General features: G+C 44.2%; 1 protein-coding gene across 1 annotated transcript in view; it reads left to right on the top strand.

Annotated features, from left to right (window-relative positions):
- The window catches only part of LOC120299625 (pre-mRNA 3'-end-processing factor FIP1-like), a 47,092-nt gene that overhangs the window by 24,915 nt on the left and 6,782 nt on the right, over positions 1-15,395 (top strand). The window contains exons 7-12 of the mRNA XM_039324608.1: positions 932-1,062; positions 4,168-4,292; positions 6,378-6,483; positions 6,963-7,128; positions 9,360-9,417; positions 11,179-11,234. Coding sequence (XP_039180542.1) covers positions 932-1,062; positions 4,168-4,292; positions 6,378-6,483; positions 6,963-7,128; positions 9,360-9,417; positions 11,179-11,234 — 642 coding nt within the window. The remainder of the gene's footprint in view (positions 1-931; positions 1,063-4,167; positions 4,293-6,377; positions 6,484-6,962; positions 7,129-9,359; positions 9,418-11,178; positions 11,235-15,395) is intronic.

Below are 15,395 nucleotides of genomic sequence, written 5' to 3'. Positions count from 1 at the left end.
AATCCAGGAGTTGAGTCTATAAATTTTTTCTACTTCTCTCTGTAATTCTCCTTTATCCATATCCAAAGCCAGCGCCAGATCACTAAGAACCACCTCCATCAAATCTTGATTCATATCTTCCTTGAGGCCTCTAATCCTCAGAGCATACTCCATCTGTCTGTACTGAAACATCAAAATATCTTCTTGTGAGGAGTCCACCTTCCTTTCCACGTCTTGAATTTTGTCATCTAAAGAGTCAACTTTGTCTTCCACTTCCTCAAGCCTTGCATCGAGCTTAACCACCACAGTAGCCAAACCTGAAACAGCTGCCAGTATATCTTGTCGTAATTCATTATTATTTTCTTGCAATTTAGACTTTATCCCCGTTATCTCTTCTTTGAGATCAGATTTAATTTCTGATTTAATCTGTGAAACAAATTGAGTCATTTCCTCTCTCATTTGAACTACAATCTCTCCCATTATACCTCTAACCTCTTGCACTGAAAGTCCAGGTAAAGGAGGGGAGGGTGGTGGCTGAGCCGGTGGTGCATGTTTAGATTGTTGTTGTAGCTGTGCAGTGGAAGTTATAGCAGATCATCTTTTATCATTCAGTTTAACTAGGGCAGGGCTCTCCAAACCTGGCCAATTTAAGACCTGTGGACTTCAACTCCCAGAATGGAGTTGAAGTCCACAAGTCTTAAAGTGGCCACGTTTGGAGAGCACTGAACAACAGGTATAATATGTCAGCATCTCCTTGCTGTTCTCCTTTTCTTCTTTCCGGTAACTGTTATTTATTTTTAGTGGAAGAATCCCGAAAGAAGATTTCTCTGCTGCAAACGGAAGTTGGTAGAAGCCACTTCTCCAGTTCAGGGGCCCCCATTTCTTTCTTGCTGGAAGAGTTGACTTGCCCTGGAAGACCCCCTTTTCCTCAATGTGCTTCATTTCTTTCCAGGTGCCGACCTTTCCGATTATTTCAACTACGGATTCAACGAGGAAACATGGAAAGCCTATTGTGAAAAACAGCGCCGGCTTCAGCTGGGCCTGGAGCCTTCGGTCCCTGTCTGCACGGAAAATAAGATCACGGTAAAAATGCAGAGCTTGGACACACACAAACACACACACACAGGGATCAACAGGATCTGTTGGTTTTGATTGTTCCATTTCAGAGTGAATTTATCAATAGGCAGGGTTTTGAAAGGGCTGGAGAGGCATACCGGTGGTCCTCAATTTACGACCACAACCAAGCCCCAAATTTCTGTTGTTCAGTGAAATATTTGTGACGTGAGTTTTGCCCCAACGTATGACCTTTCTTGCCATATTTATTAAGTGAATCACTGCATTTATTAAATTAGTAACATGGTTGTTATGAACTGAATCTGGTTTCCCCATTGACTTTGCTTGTCAGAAGGTCACAAAAGGTGATCACATGATTCCCCGGGACACTGCGACCGTCATAAATATGAGTCAATTGCCAAGCATCTGAATTTCGATTCACATGACCACGGGGATGCTGCAACAGTTGTAGGGGTGAAAAATGGTTATGAGTCACTTTTTTTCAGTGCTGTTGTAACTAAATGAACTATTGTAAGTCGAGGACCACCTGCATTTGAATGGGAGAGCAAAGCGTTGTTCGTTAGCCATGAATATCACTTGACAGCAGGCCCAGATTTAGGGTGAAGGAATATAAATTGCTTTCTGTCAGGTTCACTGTAGCAGTTTCTTCACAGAATCCTTTTAGTTTAATTGGCCTAGGCCAGAGGTAGGCAACCTTGGCTCCTTTATGACTCGTGGACTTCAACTCCCAGAATTCCTCAGCCAGCATGGCTCAGCTTGGAAACCTCTCCCTTTCCCCTCAGCGTGGCTGGCTCAGGAATTCTGGGAGTTGAAGTCCACGAATCATAAAGCAGCCTAGGCCTAGGCCAGGGGTAGGCAACCTTGGCTCTTTTATGACTTGTGGACTTCAACTCCCAGAATTCCTCAGCCAGCATGGCTCAGCTTGGAAACCTCTCCCTTTCCCCTCAGTATGGCTGGCTCAGGAATTCTGGGAGTTGAAGTCCATAAGTCATCAAGGGGCCATAGTTCCCCCATGCTGGCTCAGGAATTCTGGGAGTTGAAGTCCACGAGTCATAAAAGAGCCAAGGGTGCCTACCCCTGGCCTAGGATCAATCCTTTTTCTTAGAGATTCACTTCTCATCCAGGAAACTTCTTCAGACTTCTGACTTCAAGCTTCTTCATTCAGAACTGAAGAAGCTTCTTGGATGAGAAACGAAACGTCCCCAAGGAAAAACAAAGATGGCTGCAGCCATGCCAGTTGCCTTTTGAAAAAGCAACTTTAGGACAATCAAGCTCAGAGAGCCCCAAGGGTCCCTCATTCAGGTTTGTATCCAATAAACATATGCCACTGCGACCGTCATAAATGTGAGTCAGCTGCCAAGCGTCCAAATGTAGATCACGTGACCATGGGGATGCTGGAAAGGTCGTAACTGCGAAAAATGGTCATGAGTCACTTTTTTCAGTGCCGTGGTAAGTTCGAACGGTCACTAAACAAGCTGTTGTAAGTCGAGGACTGCCTGCCTAAACCAGACACACCAACGAGCTGCTCCCTTCTCAGCGGCCCCTTGGGTGGACGGAGGAGGCGGTTCGGGTGGCGCCTCTGGCAACAGCCGTGAAGGCAGCAGCCTCTCCTCAGGGGGGCCAAGATGTCGCCTGTTTCATTGGACAGCGGGGACCGTCCCCTTCCCTGGTTTAGTCCTGCCCCTCCTGACAGGATACGGGCAGTCCTCGACTTACGACCACAACATTTATATGCGAGACAGTTGTTGGGTGAACTTTGCCCCATTTCACGACGTTTCTTATCCAAGTAGCTTTTTCGGCTCAGCTTCAACTGAAGAAGCCTCTTGGTTAAGCAGCGAAATGTTTCAAACCCAAAAAGAAAAGAAGTCCAGTCACCGTGAACCCACTTCCAGATCGTTGTAGGTCGCTTTTTCCAGTTCCGTTGTAATTTCGAACAGTCGCGAAATGAAGGGTCGTCAACCAAGGACCGCCTGTCATGGTGGCTGCAGAGGAGACTTCCATCTCCTGAAAAGCAGCAGGGGTAGAATGGTTGCTGTGTCCCTGTAAAGTCGTAAGTGAAAAATTGATGATTTCAATTGGAGGGTAAGGAAAAATAGGATTTAAAAGGTCCCTGAAGCACTGCAGTGTCCCAAAGATGGTTTTCATGAGGCAACTGGACTTACTTGTTCTTTCGTTGAAGGCATTTCACTTCTCATCCAAGAAGCTTCTTCAGCTCTGACTGGATGGTGGGGAATGGAAAGATTTATACTCCTTGCAGACTGCTTGTCATTTGCCTTCTTTTAGAGAGTCCTTGAGGCCAGTTGGAGGTTTACCTGAGTAGTACAAAGAGGTGTGGACCCTTCTTGGAACTGTTGAAAGGACAGTTTTGACACAGCTCTCTCAACAGAGGGGGAGGACACAACATCATCTATCTCCAGTCTATAACACAATCCTTTCAGCAGTTCCAGGAAGGCTCCACACCCATTTGCACCACTCAGGTGACCCTGATGACATAGACCAGCGGTTCTCAACCTGTGGGTCGGGACCCCATTTGGGGTCAAATGACCATTTCACGGGGGTCGCCAAACAACGCAGTCCGCCATTTTTTCCCCCTTTTCCTTAGCTGTGCTACTCCCTTTTATTCTATTGGCTTTTTGAAAGCCAATAGCATAGACTCTCTTGAATAGAGTCTAATTCTATTGGCTTTCAAAAGCCAATAGGAATTGTCCAGGCTGTCTCTGCCCTGCTGAGCCCGCCAAAAGTCCCATTCTGCAAACGGTGCTGCACCAGTTGAGTAGTCCTCGACTGACGACCGGTTGAGTAGTCCTCGACATACGACTGGTTGGGGGTCGCGGCATTAAAAAGGTTGAGAACCACTGACATAGACAAACCTCCAGGTGGCATTAGCGGCTCTCTAAAAGAATGCAAATGACCAGCTATCTGCAAGGAGTATAAATCCTTCCATTCCCCACCATCCAGGCAGAGCTGAAGAAGCTTCTTGGATGAGAAGCGAAACGTCTTCAAGGAAAAACAAAGTCCAGTTGCCTTTGTGAAAAAGCATCTTTGGGATAACTGTGACCTGGGTGACTGAGACTCTCCATAGACAAGCGCTGCAACGTTGTTGTTGTTTTAAAGGTTCAACAAGGAAGAACAGGCAATGCCGAGAAAGAACCCGAGAACAACATCGTCAAGATGGATTTTAAAACTGATTTTGTTGCGCTCGTTGGCGGAAGGATAAAAGCCGGGCCTCCTCCAAACAGGTACTGAAGGGACATTCACTTTTGGTCTCTCGAAGGGCTGTTTTTTGAAGGACTTTTGCTTTTTCAAGGGTTTAAAGCAGGGGTAGGCAACCTTGGCTCTTTTATGACTGGTGGACTTCAACTCCCAGAATTCCTGAGCCAGCCTGGCTCAGCTTGGAAACCTCTCCCTTGCCCCTCAGCACAGCTGGCTCAGGAATTCTGGGAGTTGAAGTCCACAAGTCATAAAAGAGCCAAGGTGGCCTACCCCTGTCCTAGGGAATTAATTGAGCAGGAAGAGACTTTGGAGATCTTCTAGTCCAACTCCTGCTCAAGCAGGAAACACTATACCAGAGGTAGTCAACCTTGGCTCTTTTATGACTTGTGGACTTCAACTCCCAGAATTCCTGAGCCAGCATGGCTCAACTTGGAAACCTCTCCCTTTCCCCTCAGCATGGCTGGCTCAGGGATTCTGGGAGTTGAAGTCCATGAGTCATAAAATTGCCAAGGTTGCCTACCCCTGCTTTAAAGCATTCATTCTCCAGCTTTCTTCTTTGCAAGATTTCCAGCAGCTTAAAGTTTCCCATGGATAGTCTCAGGACACTGAACGTCAGATGGAGGATCTTAAGCTTCCGAGCAAGCTAGGATTCAGGGAAGCCGAGATCCAACCCATCCAGGGAGGATTGATCCTTCTAGATCAGTGGTTCTCAACCTGTGGGTCGGGACCCCATTTGGGGTCGAACGACCATTTCACGGGAGTCGCCAAACAAGGCTGTCCGCCATTTTTTCCCCCTTTTCTTTGGCCACGCCTCTGGCACCAGGTAATGTATAAGTGGTTAGGGGTCACCACAACATGGGGAACTGTATTATGGGATCACGGCATTAGAAAGGTTGAGAACCCCTGTTCTAGATGGTTACCAAAAGCAAACTTGGTCAACGCTGTGGACAGGGAGGTGGCTGCCCTGGAGGCAGATCCATCAGATCCCCCCCCCCCAACCTCAATGCTTATCACCATTTTGTTTATGAGATATAAATAACAAATGTCTCAAAGCAAAGGGCTCGGTCATATTGTTATTTGAACAAGTATTTGAACAAACACTAGAAAGAGTACAGAGAAGAGCAACAAAGATGATTAGGGGGCTGGAGGCTAAAACATATAAGGAACCGTTGCTGGAATTGGGTCTGTCTTGTTTAATGAAAAGAAGGACCAGGGCTGACATGAGCCTTGTAGATAGTTAAGGTTCTAAAGCAGGGTTTGTCAACCTTAGCAACTTTAAGAATTGCTGGCTGGGGAATTGTGGAAGTCTACGCACTTAAACTTGTCAAGGCTGACAAACCCTGCTCGAAAGAAAGGATAGGCAGCTTTGGAGATGGTGACCATGTGAAAGTTTGAATGCAGGTCCAGGAGGGTGGAAATGGGTCCCAGAGGAGACACCTAATCCCTAAATGCCACCCACAGTAAGTATGACTGATTCTAAAATACCATTAATCAGAACAGAAATGGCCCCAAAGATAAATGCAGATCTTTAGGAGGCCCAAAAGCATTGGAAAAAAATAGATTTATTTTTATTTTTAAAAAACTAAGGAAGGAGAAGGAGGTTGGTGGGTACTAAGAAAGCTTTGTGGTGTGACGGTTGATATTGGGTGCAAATCCAAGACACCATGTTGCACACCTCTGCACTAAGTCCTCGGAACATTAGGAACTTGTGAGCAATATCCCCATCAGTTTACTGCTAGATAAAGTATTGTAACACTCCTGTCTCTAGCTGCTAGCATAACGTATAATAATGTCCTAAAAAGCAACTTTCAGGTCAGTCTTTGACGGGTCTTTTGATAGTAAATTCTGCTTTACTGAGCTTTATCCCGGCAATTGGGAAGCAAATGGCCACAGCGTTGTACAAAAGAAATTTGGTGGTTAGTGCACTGGAACTTGAAGTCATCCTCAAATTACAAGGGTCTACTGGTGGATGGTATGCAGTGTGCAGTTGTCACAACATGGGAGCTGAGTGTGTTATAGCATCCATTAGTCCAATGGTGAGCTGTGTTACAGGAGGGACAATGTGATCAAGATCAGCTGCTGGTGCTGAATGGGTCTTCTTTTGGAAACAGGAAGCTGGGTGGGACAATCGACGTGATTGGTGGTCAGGCTGGCACCATCCGGAGGGTGGAAGGAAGGCGACGCGACAAACACGCTTCTGAAGAAAACCCCATTCAGGTAAGAACTGAAAAGTGGATTTCAGGCCTTGCGCGGTCTTAACTTTCAATCCAAATTGGGCATTTCGGATTGAGGTAGGACCACCCTTGGAACAATGCGTCCAGTTCTGGTCACCAAAATACAGAACATACGTTGAGACTATAGAAAGTGTGCAGAAAAGAGCAACAAAGAGGATAAGGTGTCTAGAGGCTAAATTGTATGATGAATGATTGAGGAAGCTAAGTATGTCTCGTCTAGAGCAGGGGTCCTCAACCTTGGCATTTCAAGTGTCCTTCAAGGGTTGACTTGATTCGTTTGGGTTTCTTTCGAAGTTCAGCTGCATTCAACCTCCAGGATCTCATTCTTCTGCATTCCCATGGTATTGCAGCACGAGGTAGCCAGATGCATTTCCTGTTTTGGGACTTGCTTTGACTCTTGATTCTTTCTTTCTTTTTTCTTAAAACCTAACCTGATTATTCTTCTGGGCTCTCTTTCAAAAGGTACTTGGAGACCATGGGAGCAAACCTCAGCCTGCTCAGCCCCCCCAGCAGCAGCCATTTGTGCCCCCAGCAGGCCCACCTCCAGCATTAAGTGGGCCTCCGCCCCACTTTCTCCATCCTCCTCCGCCGCCGGTTGCCTCCGTCCCACCACCCCTCCACCCTCCAGGTAGGTGCAGATACTGAAACCAGAATCAGGACACAAAACCATCTTGGTCTTTAAATATACGATGAATTGAGCCAGGAATCAATTCTGGCAGACATTGGCAGGAGAATTGCCTTGGAATTAAAACTGGAGACGCTTTTGCTTTTAAACTGCATAAGAAGAATGATTTACTCCCTAGTAGAACTCTGTTTCTGCAGAGAAGATTGGAAAGAGGCCGGTCGAGAACAGGATACTGTGCAATAGGCAGCTTTGTCCATGGATTGCTTAGATTGGTTTTAAAAGAGAAGTTCTCGTTCAACTCAAGCTCAACTCCTGGGTCTCCATGGCCATTTCTGTCATCCACCAAGAAGTGGTTTGATGTGGTCTCCTCCCCTTTCTTATTGCTTGTATTTCTCTGGCTAGCTCACATCCCTAATATTACCTGGTGGTCTCCCACCCAAGGACTAAAGTCAGGTCCTCCTTAGCATTTCTGAGATTATCTAAAGAAATAAGGGACATTTCTCTTAACACCGTAAAGCACATCCCCCCTGTAAGCATCAGAGTGACTTTTTCAAAAGGTTCCCATTTTGATTTAGATTCACGCACACACACGTCTTTGCGATCTTTATCCTAGCTAATTTTAAACTGGGTTGTAAAGGGGACGTGTGTAGTTCTCTGCACGTATGCACATATACAGTGTGTAGGATAACCATTATTAGTTTCTTGGAAGTAAAGGCTCTTTCCTAGAAAAGCAGGGGAGAACAATTTGTCCCAGTCTGAGCTACTCAGGATCTGGAGATTGCGGAGTTAGCAATATTGAGATTTGGTGAGATTTGGCAGATCAAGCCTTTCCTGCTTTTTTAAGGCGTGGTCTTTTGCCATTTTTTTCTCATTTGAGACAGCCAAGCCCTTCCAGAATCTGCACGGGCAGTCCTCAACTTGCAACAATTCATTTAGTGACCGTTTAAAGTCACAACGGCACCAGAAAAGTGACTTATGACCATTTTTCACACTTACGATCATTACAGGGTCCCCACGGTCACGTGATCAAAATCCAGGCACTTGGCAACTGACTCAGATTTATGACGGTTGCCGTGTCCCGGCGGTCACGTGATCCCCTTTTGCGACCGTCTGACAAGCGAAGTCAACAGGGAATCCAGATTCACTTAACAACCATGTTAGTAACTTAACAAGTGCAGTGATTCACTTAAGAACTGTGGCAAGAAAGGCCGTAAAATAGGGCAAAACTCACCTAAGAAATGTCTCACTAAGCAACAGAAATTTTGGGCTCAATTAAGTCCATTGGTCTAGGACCCCCTGTCCGTGGTCCTGGCCAATTCTTCGCTGAAGCCACCAAAATGAAGTTGTTCCTCAGATGTTCCTGACCTACTCTGATTCGATCTGATTTATTTTATGTGGATCAGTCAAATGCTGCAGGTGACATCCCAATGAAGGCACCATCCCTGGCCACCAGATCCAGGTGTCCTACTTCTCTTAGGCTTATCCCATTTAGCATTATCAGTTGACAGAACTGGAGGAATGTGCATTGTGCTGACTTCTGGCACCTGGACATGGGTGTGTTAGGTCAGGGATCCTCAACCTTGGCAATTTTAAGACTTGTGGACTTCAACCCCCAGAATTGCTCAGCCAGCAAAGCTAAATCCCCTACAACAGGGGTCCTCAACCTTGGCAATTTTAAGACTTGGGGACTTCAACTCCCAGAATTGCTCAGCCAGCAAAGCTAAATCCCCTACAACAGGGGTCCTCAACCTTGGCAAATTTAAGACTTGTGGACTTCAACCCCCAGAATTCCTCAGCCAGCAAAGCTAAATCCCCTACAACAGGGGTCCTCAACCTTGGCAATTTTCAAGAATTGCTTGGGCACTTCAACCCCCAGAATTGCTCAGCCAGCAAAGCTAAATCCCCTACAACAGGGGTCCTCAACCTTGGCAAATTTAAGACTTGGGGACTTCAACCCCCAGAATTCCTCAGCCAGCAAAGCTAAATCCGCTACAACAGGGGTCCTCAACCTTAGCAATTTTAAGACTTGGGGACTTCAACTCCCAGAATTGAAGTCCCCAAGTCTTAAAGTTGCCAAGTTTGGGGACCCCTGTGTTAAGTGATTCAATTACTGGAATAAGACACAAAGGAAAAGATGGGGATCTTTTTCAGTGGTCCCCAGAGAAAAAGGGCTTGCCATACATACAGTGGCCATCATGTCTTCTAACAATTATCACTGATTGTTTTATTAACAGGGCTGTTTCCTCCACCACTTGCTCCACCACCAGCTCTCTTGATTCCAACTTTGGATGGGTAAGTGAGAATTAGATGGGCACCGTGGCTGCTGGTTCTTGCCATTCGCTCAGTTTTTGTATCTGAATACTATTAAAACTCTCCCTTCGATAACCTTTAACTGGACAGGACAAAAACCTTTTCAGCTCAAGGACCTTGAATGGGCTAACTTGCAGAAGGCTCCCCTATCCAAGATCCATGACTCCTGAGGAGTTGAAATTTGGCAATTTTTATAAAACACTTTATGACATACAAAATTACCATAGAGCATTTTGTGTGGTGTAATGCAAAATGCCGTAATGCATTCCCTGGGTTCTGCTGCCGGTGTTTTGACTGTGCTGTACAGTTTGTCGTGGGCTCCTTTCGAGGCAGATGTCATGGTTCCGAAAGAAGAAGATCTTCAAAGCTCTTTGAAGAGCTTCATCTTTTCATCGGATGTTCTTGCTTGGCAGCAGATACGTCTCAGAATAGGTCCCTGAATTTTTAAGAACTCATCCAGTTCTTTTAGAAGCTCTGCCGTTATGGAAAGCATTGAGGGATCTGGTAAGGTTTCTCTCTGAAACCATGACCCAGCAGGTCACATGTTCAGTTCACTGTTAACCGTCAGTGTGTGAAATTAGGCATTTTATACAATCCTTAGGAAATCCATAGGATGCCAAAAATGGGGCACCAAAGTATGAAACGCTTCATATTTCACACGTTTCTTAGTTATTATATGCAACGCCAAAAGGCAAACAGGCAAAGTATTAAATACTCCTGCTAAAATGTCATTCTAGCCTTCCTTGTTGTAACAAGCAGGTCAATACTGGTCATTTTCTTGGGTTGTTTTTTTTTTTCAGTAAGAAAGTTCTGTACTTTATTTTGCATTTCGTCTTTTATTTTCATATATGTCTTTTCAATAAAGGGTTAGGGTTAACCCTAAATGTAGCCCTAACCCTAATCCTTTTCATGACTCTCTTTTCATACTTTGCCTAAATAATTCTTGTCATTCTGTATATTGCCTAGAATAGAGTAGAATAAATAGAATAGAGTAGAGTAGAGTATAATAGATAGAATAGAGTAGAATAGAAGAGAACAGAACATAATAGAATTAAAATAAGAATAGAATTAAAATAAGAATAGAATAGAATAGAATTAAAATAAGAATAGAATAGAATTAAAATAAGATAGAGTAGAGTAGAATAGAACAGAATAGAATTTAAATAAGAATAGAATAGAATTAAAATAATAGAATAGAACAGACTAGAATTAAAATAAGAATAAAATAGAATTAAAATAAGAATAGAATAGAACAGAATTAAAATAAGATAGAGTAGAGTAGAATAGAATAGAACAGAATAGCATTAAAATAAGAATTAAATAGAATTAAAATAAGAATAGAATAGAATAGAATAGAATAGAATAGAATAGAATAGAATAGAATAGAATAGAATAGATGATGTAAACCAGAGCAAAACTCACTTAGCAACTGACTTGCTTAGCAATGGAAACGTTGGACTCAGTTGTACTCGTATGTCGAGGACTACCTGTATTTGAATTGCTTAGTGCTTCTCACCACCGTGCTGGTCCCAGTGGATCGGTTAACTGAGATATGTTTGGCCAGGCTTTAGAAAAAGAATACAGGAAGCCATGAAGGAAGGAGAGCGTCGTTTACAGAGAGGGAATCCGGTGAGGGAATGGGATTATCCTTTTCCTTTGTGGTTTTATTTTTCAGCCTGAATTAATGATGGGGAATAGAAGTTGCTAACCCTTCTTGTGTGTTCTCTCCCTCTCTCCTCAAAGCCAGCCAGCCAGCTACAGCAACCGGCAGCCACCTCCCTTTGGCTACAACTCCACAGGTGAGCCCCTCCGAGGCCTTGCAGCAGAGAGGCGGAGTGGATTGTTGTTTTGCACAACCCGTGATGGGTCAGGAGGATTGGTCAGTTCAGCTCTTGGGGGACAGCTCTGGACTCTTCTGTGATTGTCCTGCATTGGTTGATCTGGGAAGCCATCGGCCGCCAAACTAGAGTTAGTAGAGCATCCTGGCCTTTCGGTCCTGTTTCTTCCCTCAGGGAATCACTTGGGATACCGTTGTTAAACTGGAGTTTTGTAATGTTACTTATACCTGCGCTCGACCCTTAGCAATAATCTCTTCCTTCAACATGTCAATGAATTTATTTGCAAGGATTTTCGCTTTTCCACACAATGTCTTATTCTTGCAACCTGAAAAAGACCCCACATACACATACTCAAATTGTATTCCAGTGGATCGCCATTTACTTTTCGCTGTCCGTGCGTGTTAATGTTAGGCAAGCTGTTATCACCGATTTGTATCAGGAAAGTGTGGAAATCTACACATCCCTTCATTCGGGCTAAAACCCTAATATTCCTTTTAGGTAGCAGAAAAAGGAGAAACTTCTGTGCAAAACAGTTGCAGGTTATACCTAGCTCTGTGCAATTCTGTGTGATCAATTTTCTGAACTGAGGACTACCTCAAAAGGAAAAGTTAACATAAGGATTCCATACCGTGTCAAATAAGATCTACTATGATTCTTTAATTATACTAACTGATGTATATGTATAGATAATCATCTCCTGTAAGTCTAATGTCCCAAGGAGGTATCTTGAAATCATACTGAGAGCTTTGTGGCCTTCATCCTGAAGGGCGTAGTGGGGATCAGAGATATGGTGATCATTGTGACATCAAGATGTATTACAATGTTCAGTGAGCTCTGCATAGTATAGCTGAACTCGTCAAGAACAGAATGACAAAGGCTCCAAGGAGGAAACATTTGCCATAGCGGGATCTATCATGAAATAGGATTTGTGGCAAATGGAGACACTGAGACATTTTTTACCCTGAAGTGGCATTTGGAACTGACAAACCATCTCTTTAAAGGTCAGGCGGAAGTGAGTAAATAATTTGTCCATCACTGCAATAGTAAAATGTTTTGTAGGACAAGAGGACTTTTTACATCAAGATAGTGGAGCTTCTATAGCTGTGTAATTTTCCTCCCTCTTTGGCATAAGGAAGGCACAACTGATTTACTCATCATAGTTGTAACGGTCTGGGACAGGGTTGCAGCTACTTATCCTAGCAGCTTTTCAACTTTGAGGATGTCAAACATTTTAATGCTTGGGATTGTAAACATCTCCCCTTCATTTAAAATTAGTGTCAGGCCTGTGAGGTAAAGTAGAAGATGCCTGTTCTCCCATTCCTCTCTTCTGCCCAGTTCTGAAGGAATTTGATTAATGGGCAGCCTGTTTGCTTGAAAACAACTTTCAGATCTTCTTTTAACTGCACCTGGCCCCACTCGGTCACTATGCCTGCTTCTCAACGCCATAAATTTAAGAAGGATTCAGTCAAACTGGATCTGCTGCAGAGAAGGACTTGAAGAATCAATGGACTAAAAACTCAAGAGAAGAGGTTGAAGGACCTGATCATGTGAATAAGAAAAAAATAGGGGATATATAATATTCTTCTCCATTGCACTATAGTTGAGGACCTGGAATAATGGCCTAAAGCAGTGGTGGCAAACCTATGGCACGGGTGCCAGAGGCGGCATTCAAAGCTCTTTCTGTGGGCATGCACAACATTGCCCCAGTCCTAGGTTTTCAGCTGGGTTTTATAAAACCTTTTCACTTTAGGCCTCCACCACTGTGTGCAAAAAAAGGAAAAGGTTCAATCAATCAGTCAATTTCAACTTCTTGTGGGAAAAAAAAGATCTTGCAAAGTTGGAATTGATTGATTGAACTTTTTAGTTCCACCCAGTCTGCCATTACCACTGAAGCCACATCCACCCAATGGGCCACGCCCACCCAGCACCCAATGATGCATAAGTGGGTTTTGGGCTGCAGTTTGGGCACTCGGTCTCTAAAAGGTTCACCATCACTGGCCTAAAGATACAAGAAGGCAAATTTTAGTTAGATGTTAGAAAAAAAAATTCTGATCAATAAATTCTAAGATCCCATCATGCTTGAATAGATGCTTGAAATTAAACTCCTGCTTGGATAGGAAAGCTCTGGCTATCCGCTTACAATTCTAATTTGCTTAATGAGGGATGACATACAAGCAAGAAGCATCTTCGGATAAGCAAGTTCTAGTAATGAAGATGTTAAGGAGAGCTTAGTCATGTTCATGCTGGTAGTACAGGGGTCTCCAACCGTAGCACCTTTAAAACTTGGCTGGCTGAGGAATTCTGGGAGTTGAAGTCCACAAGTCTTAAAGTTACCAAGGCTGGAGACCCTTGTTCTTGCATCGGCCCCCTAACTTTTTTTTTAGCAGGGACCGGCTTTCAGAAAAACAGTTTTTTCCATGGACCAGCAGCAGTGGTGATGGTGGAGATGGGGGAATGGTTTTATATGCTACCTAGATCTGTGCATGCATGGACCGGTTCCTAACAGGCTGCGGACCGGGACCAGTCCTTGGACTGGGGACCTCTGTTCTAGTGGATTGCTGTGTCTGAAGTGGGCAAAAAGATTCTTCCCTCTTGATGCTTGTACCGTGGTGGTGGCTGCTACTCTTCTGTTACGCTTGGTGTAGCCTCCGAGCCTTCTGGGCTTAAGTGTGCAAGAGTTGACCAAAAGAGGTTTATTGTTTAGTTCAGAAAGCTTTTATTGCCACTTATCACATACATGACAATCCTCCGCAGCTCATGACATTCCATAAGATTGGAATAAATATAACACACAAAATCCCCCAATACCATCATATATTCCATCATAGAACCACAGCCTCCCATCAACTCTATCGATTTAATTTAGAATAACAGTTGGAAGGGACCTTGGAGGTCTTCTAGTCCAACCCCCTGCTCCGGCATGAAACCTAGACCATTTCAGACAAATAGTTGTCCACTCTTTTCTTAAAAACGTCCAGTGTTGACACATCCAGAACTTCTGGAGGCAATTTGCTGGATTCATTTCCATCCTAGCTCAATGCCTCTGCACAGAACCAGCTTTTCACGTCCCTCCTGAAGGCTAATAAGAGTTTGTCGCACTAAAAGCTCAGCCACGGGAGCCTGACTTTATCATTAAATGTCTATAAGCCGACTACATGAAGAGGCTCAGATAGGTATCATCCACACAGCACCAAGGCTCCTCTTTACATCCTGAAGGAGTTTATTTTTATTGGCCTGTAATTCAAATCCCTAAAGGCTGTGTACCAACAGATGTGTTGAGTAAGACTAATTTCATTTAGTGACTGTTCGAAGTTACAATGGCACTGAAAAAAGAGGCTTCTGACCGTTTCTCACACTTAAAAGACCGCTGCAGCATTCCCAAATTCAGACGCTTGGCCACTGGCTCACATTTATGATGGTTGCGGTGTCCCCCGGCGGTCACATGATCCCCTTTTGCGACCTTCTGACCAGCCAAGTCAATGTGGGGAAGAAGCCAAGTTCATTTTAGAACTGCGTCACTAAGTTAACAATTGCAGTGATTCACTCAGCAACTGTGGCAATAAAAGTCACAAAATGAGACAAAACTCGAGAAATGTCTTGCTTAGCAACAGAAAAGTTGGGCTCGTTAGTGGTCGTGAGTCGAGGACAATCCTTATAGTGACTCCTAGCAGTGTAGAGATGTGATCCTTTCAGCGGTGTCTATGGCTGTCTCCGAACCTGACTGAGTGGGTGAGGCACTTTAAACAAAGAAGGAACCCCTATGAAATCCCACTGGGTTTATCTTTAAGCTTAGATAGGCTTATCTCTTGAGAAAACAGAATTGGGTAGCTATAAATATTTTCCAACTGGGAAATCCCAATTTGGTCCTCTTTCAACTTAGATAGGCTTCTTTCTTTAATAATAATAATAGTAAAGTTGGAAGGGACCTTGGAGGTCATCTAGTCCAACCCCCTGCTCAGGCAGGAAACCCTACACCATTTCAGACAAATGGCTGTCCAGTCTCTTCTTAAAAACTTCCAGTGTTGGAGCATTCACCGCTTCTGGAGGCAGGTTGTTCCACTGGTTAATTATTCTCACTGTCAAGAAATTTCTCCTTAGTTCTAGGCTGCTTCTCTCCTTGAT

Source organism: Crotalus tigris, unplaced genomic scaffold, assembly GCF_016545835.1.
Source record: "Crotalus tigris isolate CLP2741 ecotype Arizona unplaced genomic scaffold, ASM1654583v1 scf7180000024303.721469, whole genome shotgun sequence".
Classification (NCBI taxonomy): domain Eukaryota; kingdom Metazoa; phylum Chordata; class Lepidosauria; order Squamata; family Viperidae; genus Crotalus; species Crotalus tigris.
Note: the sequence above shows the minus strand (reverse complement) of the source record. Positions and strands in the feature narration are given on the sequence as shown.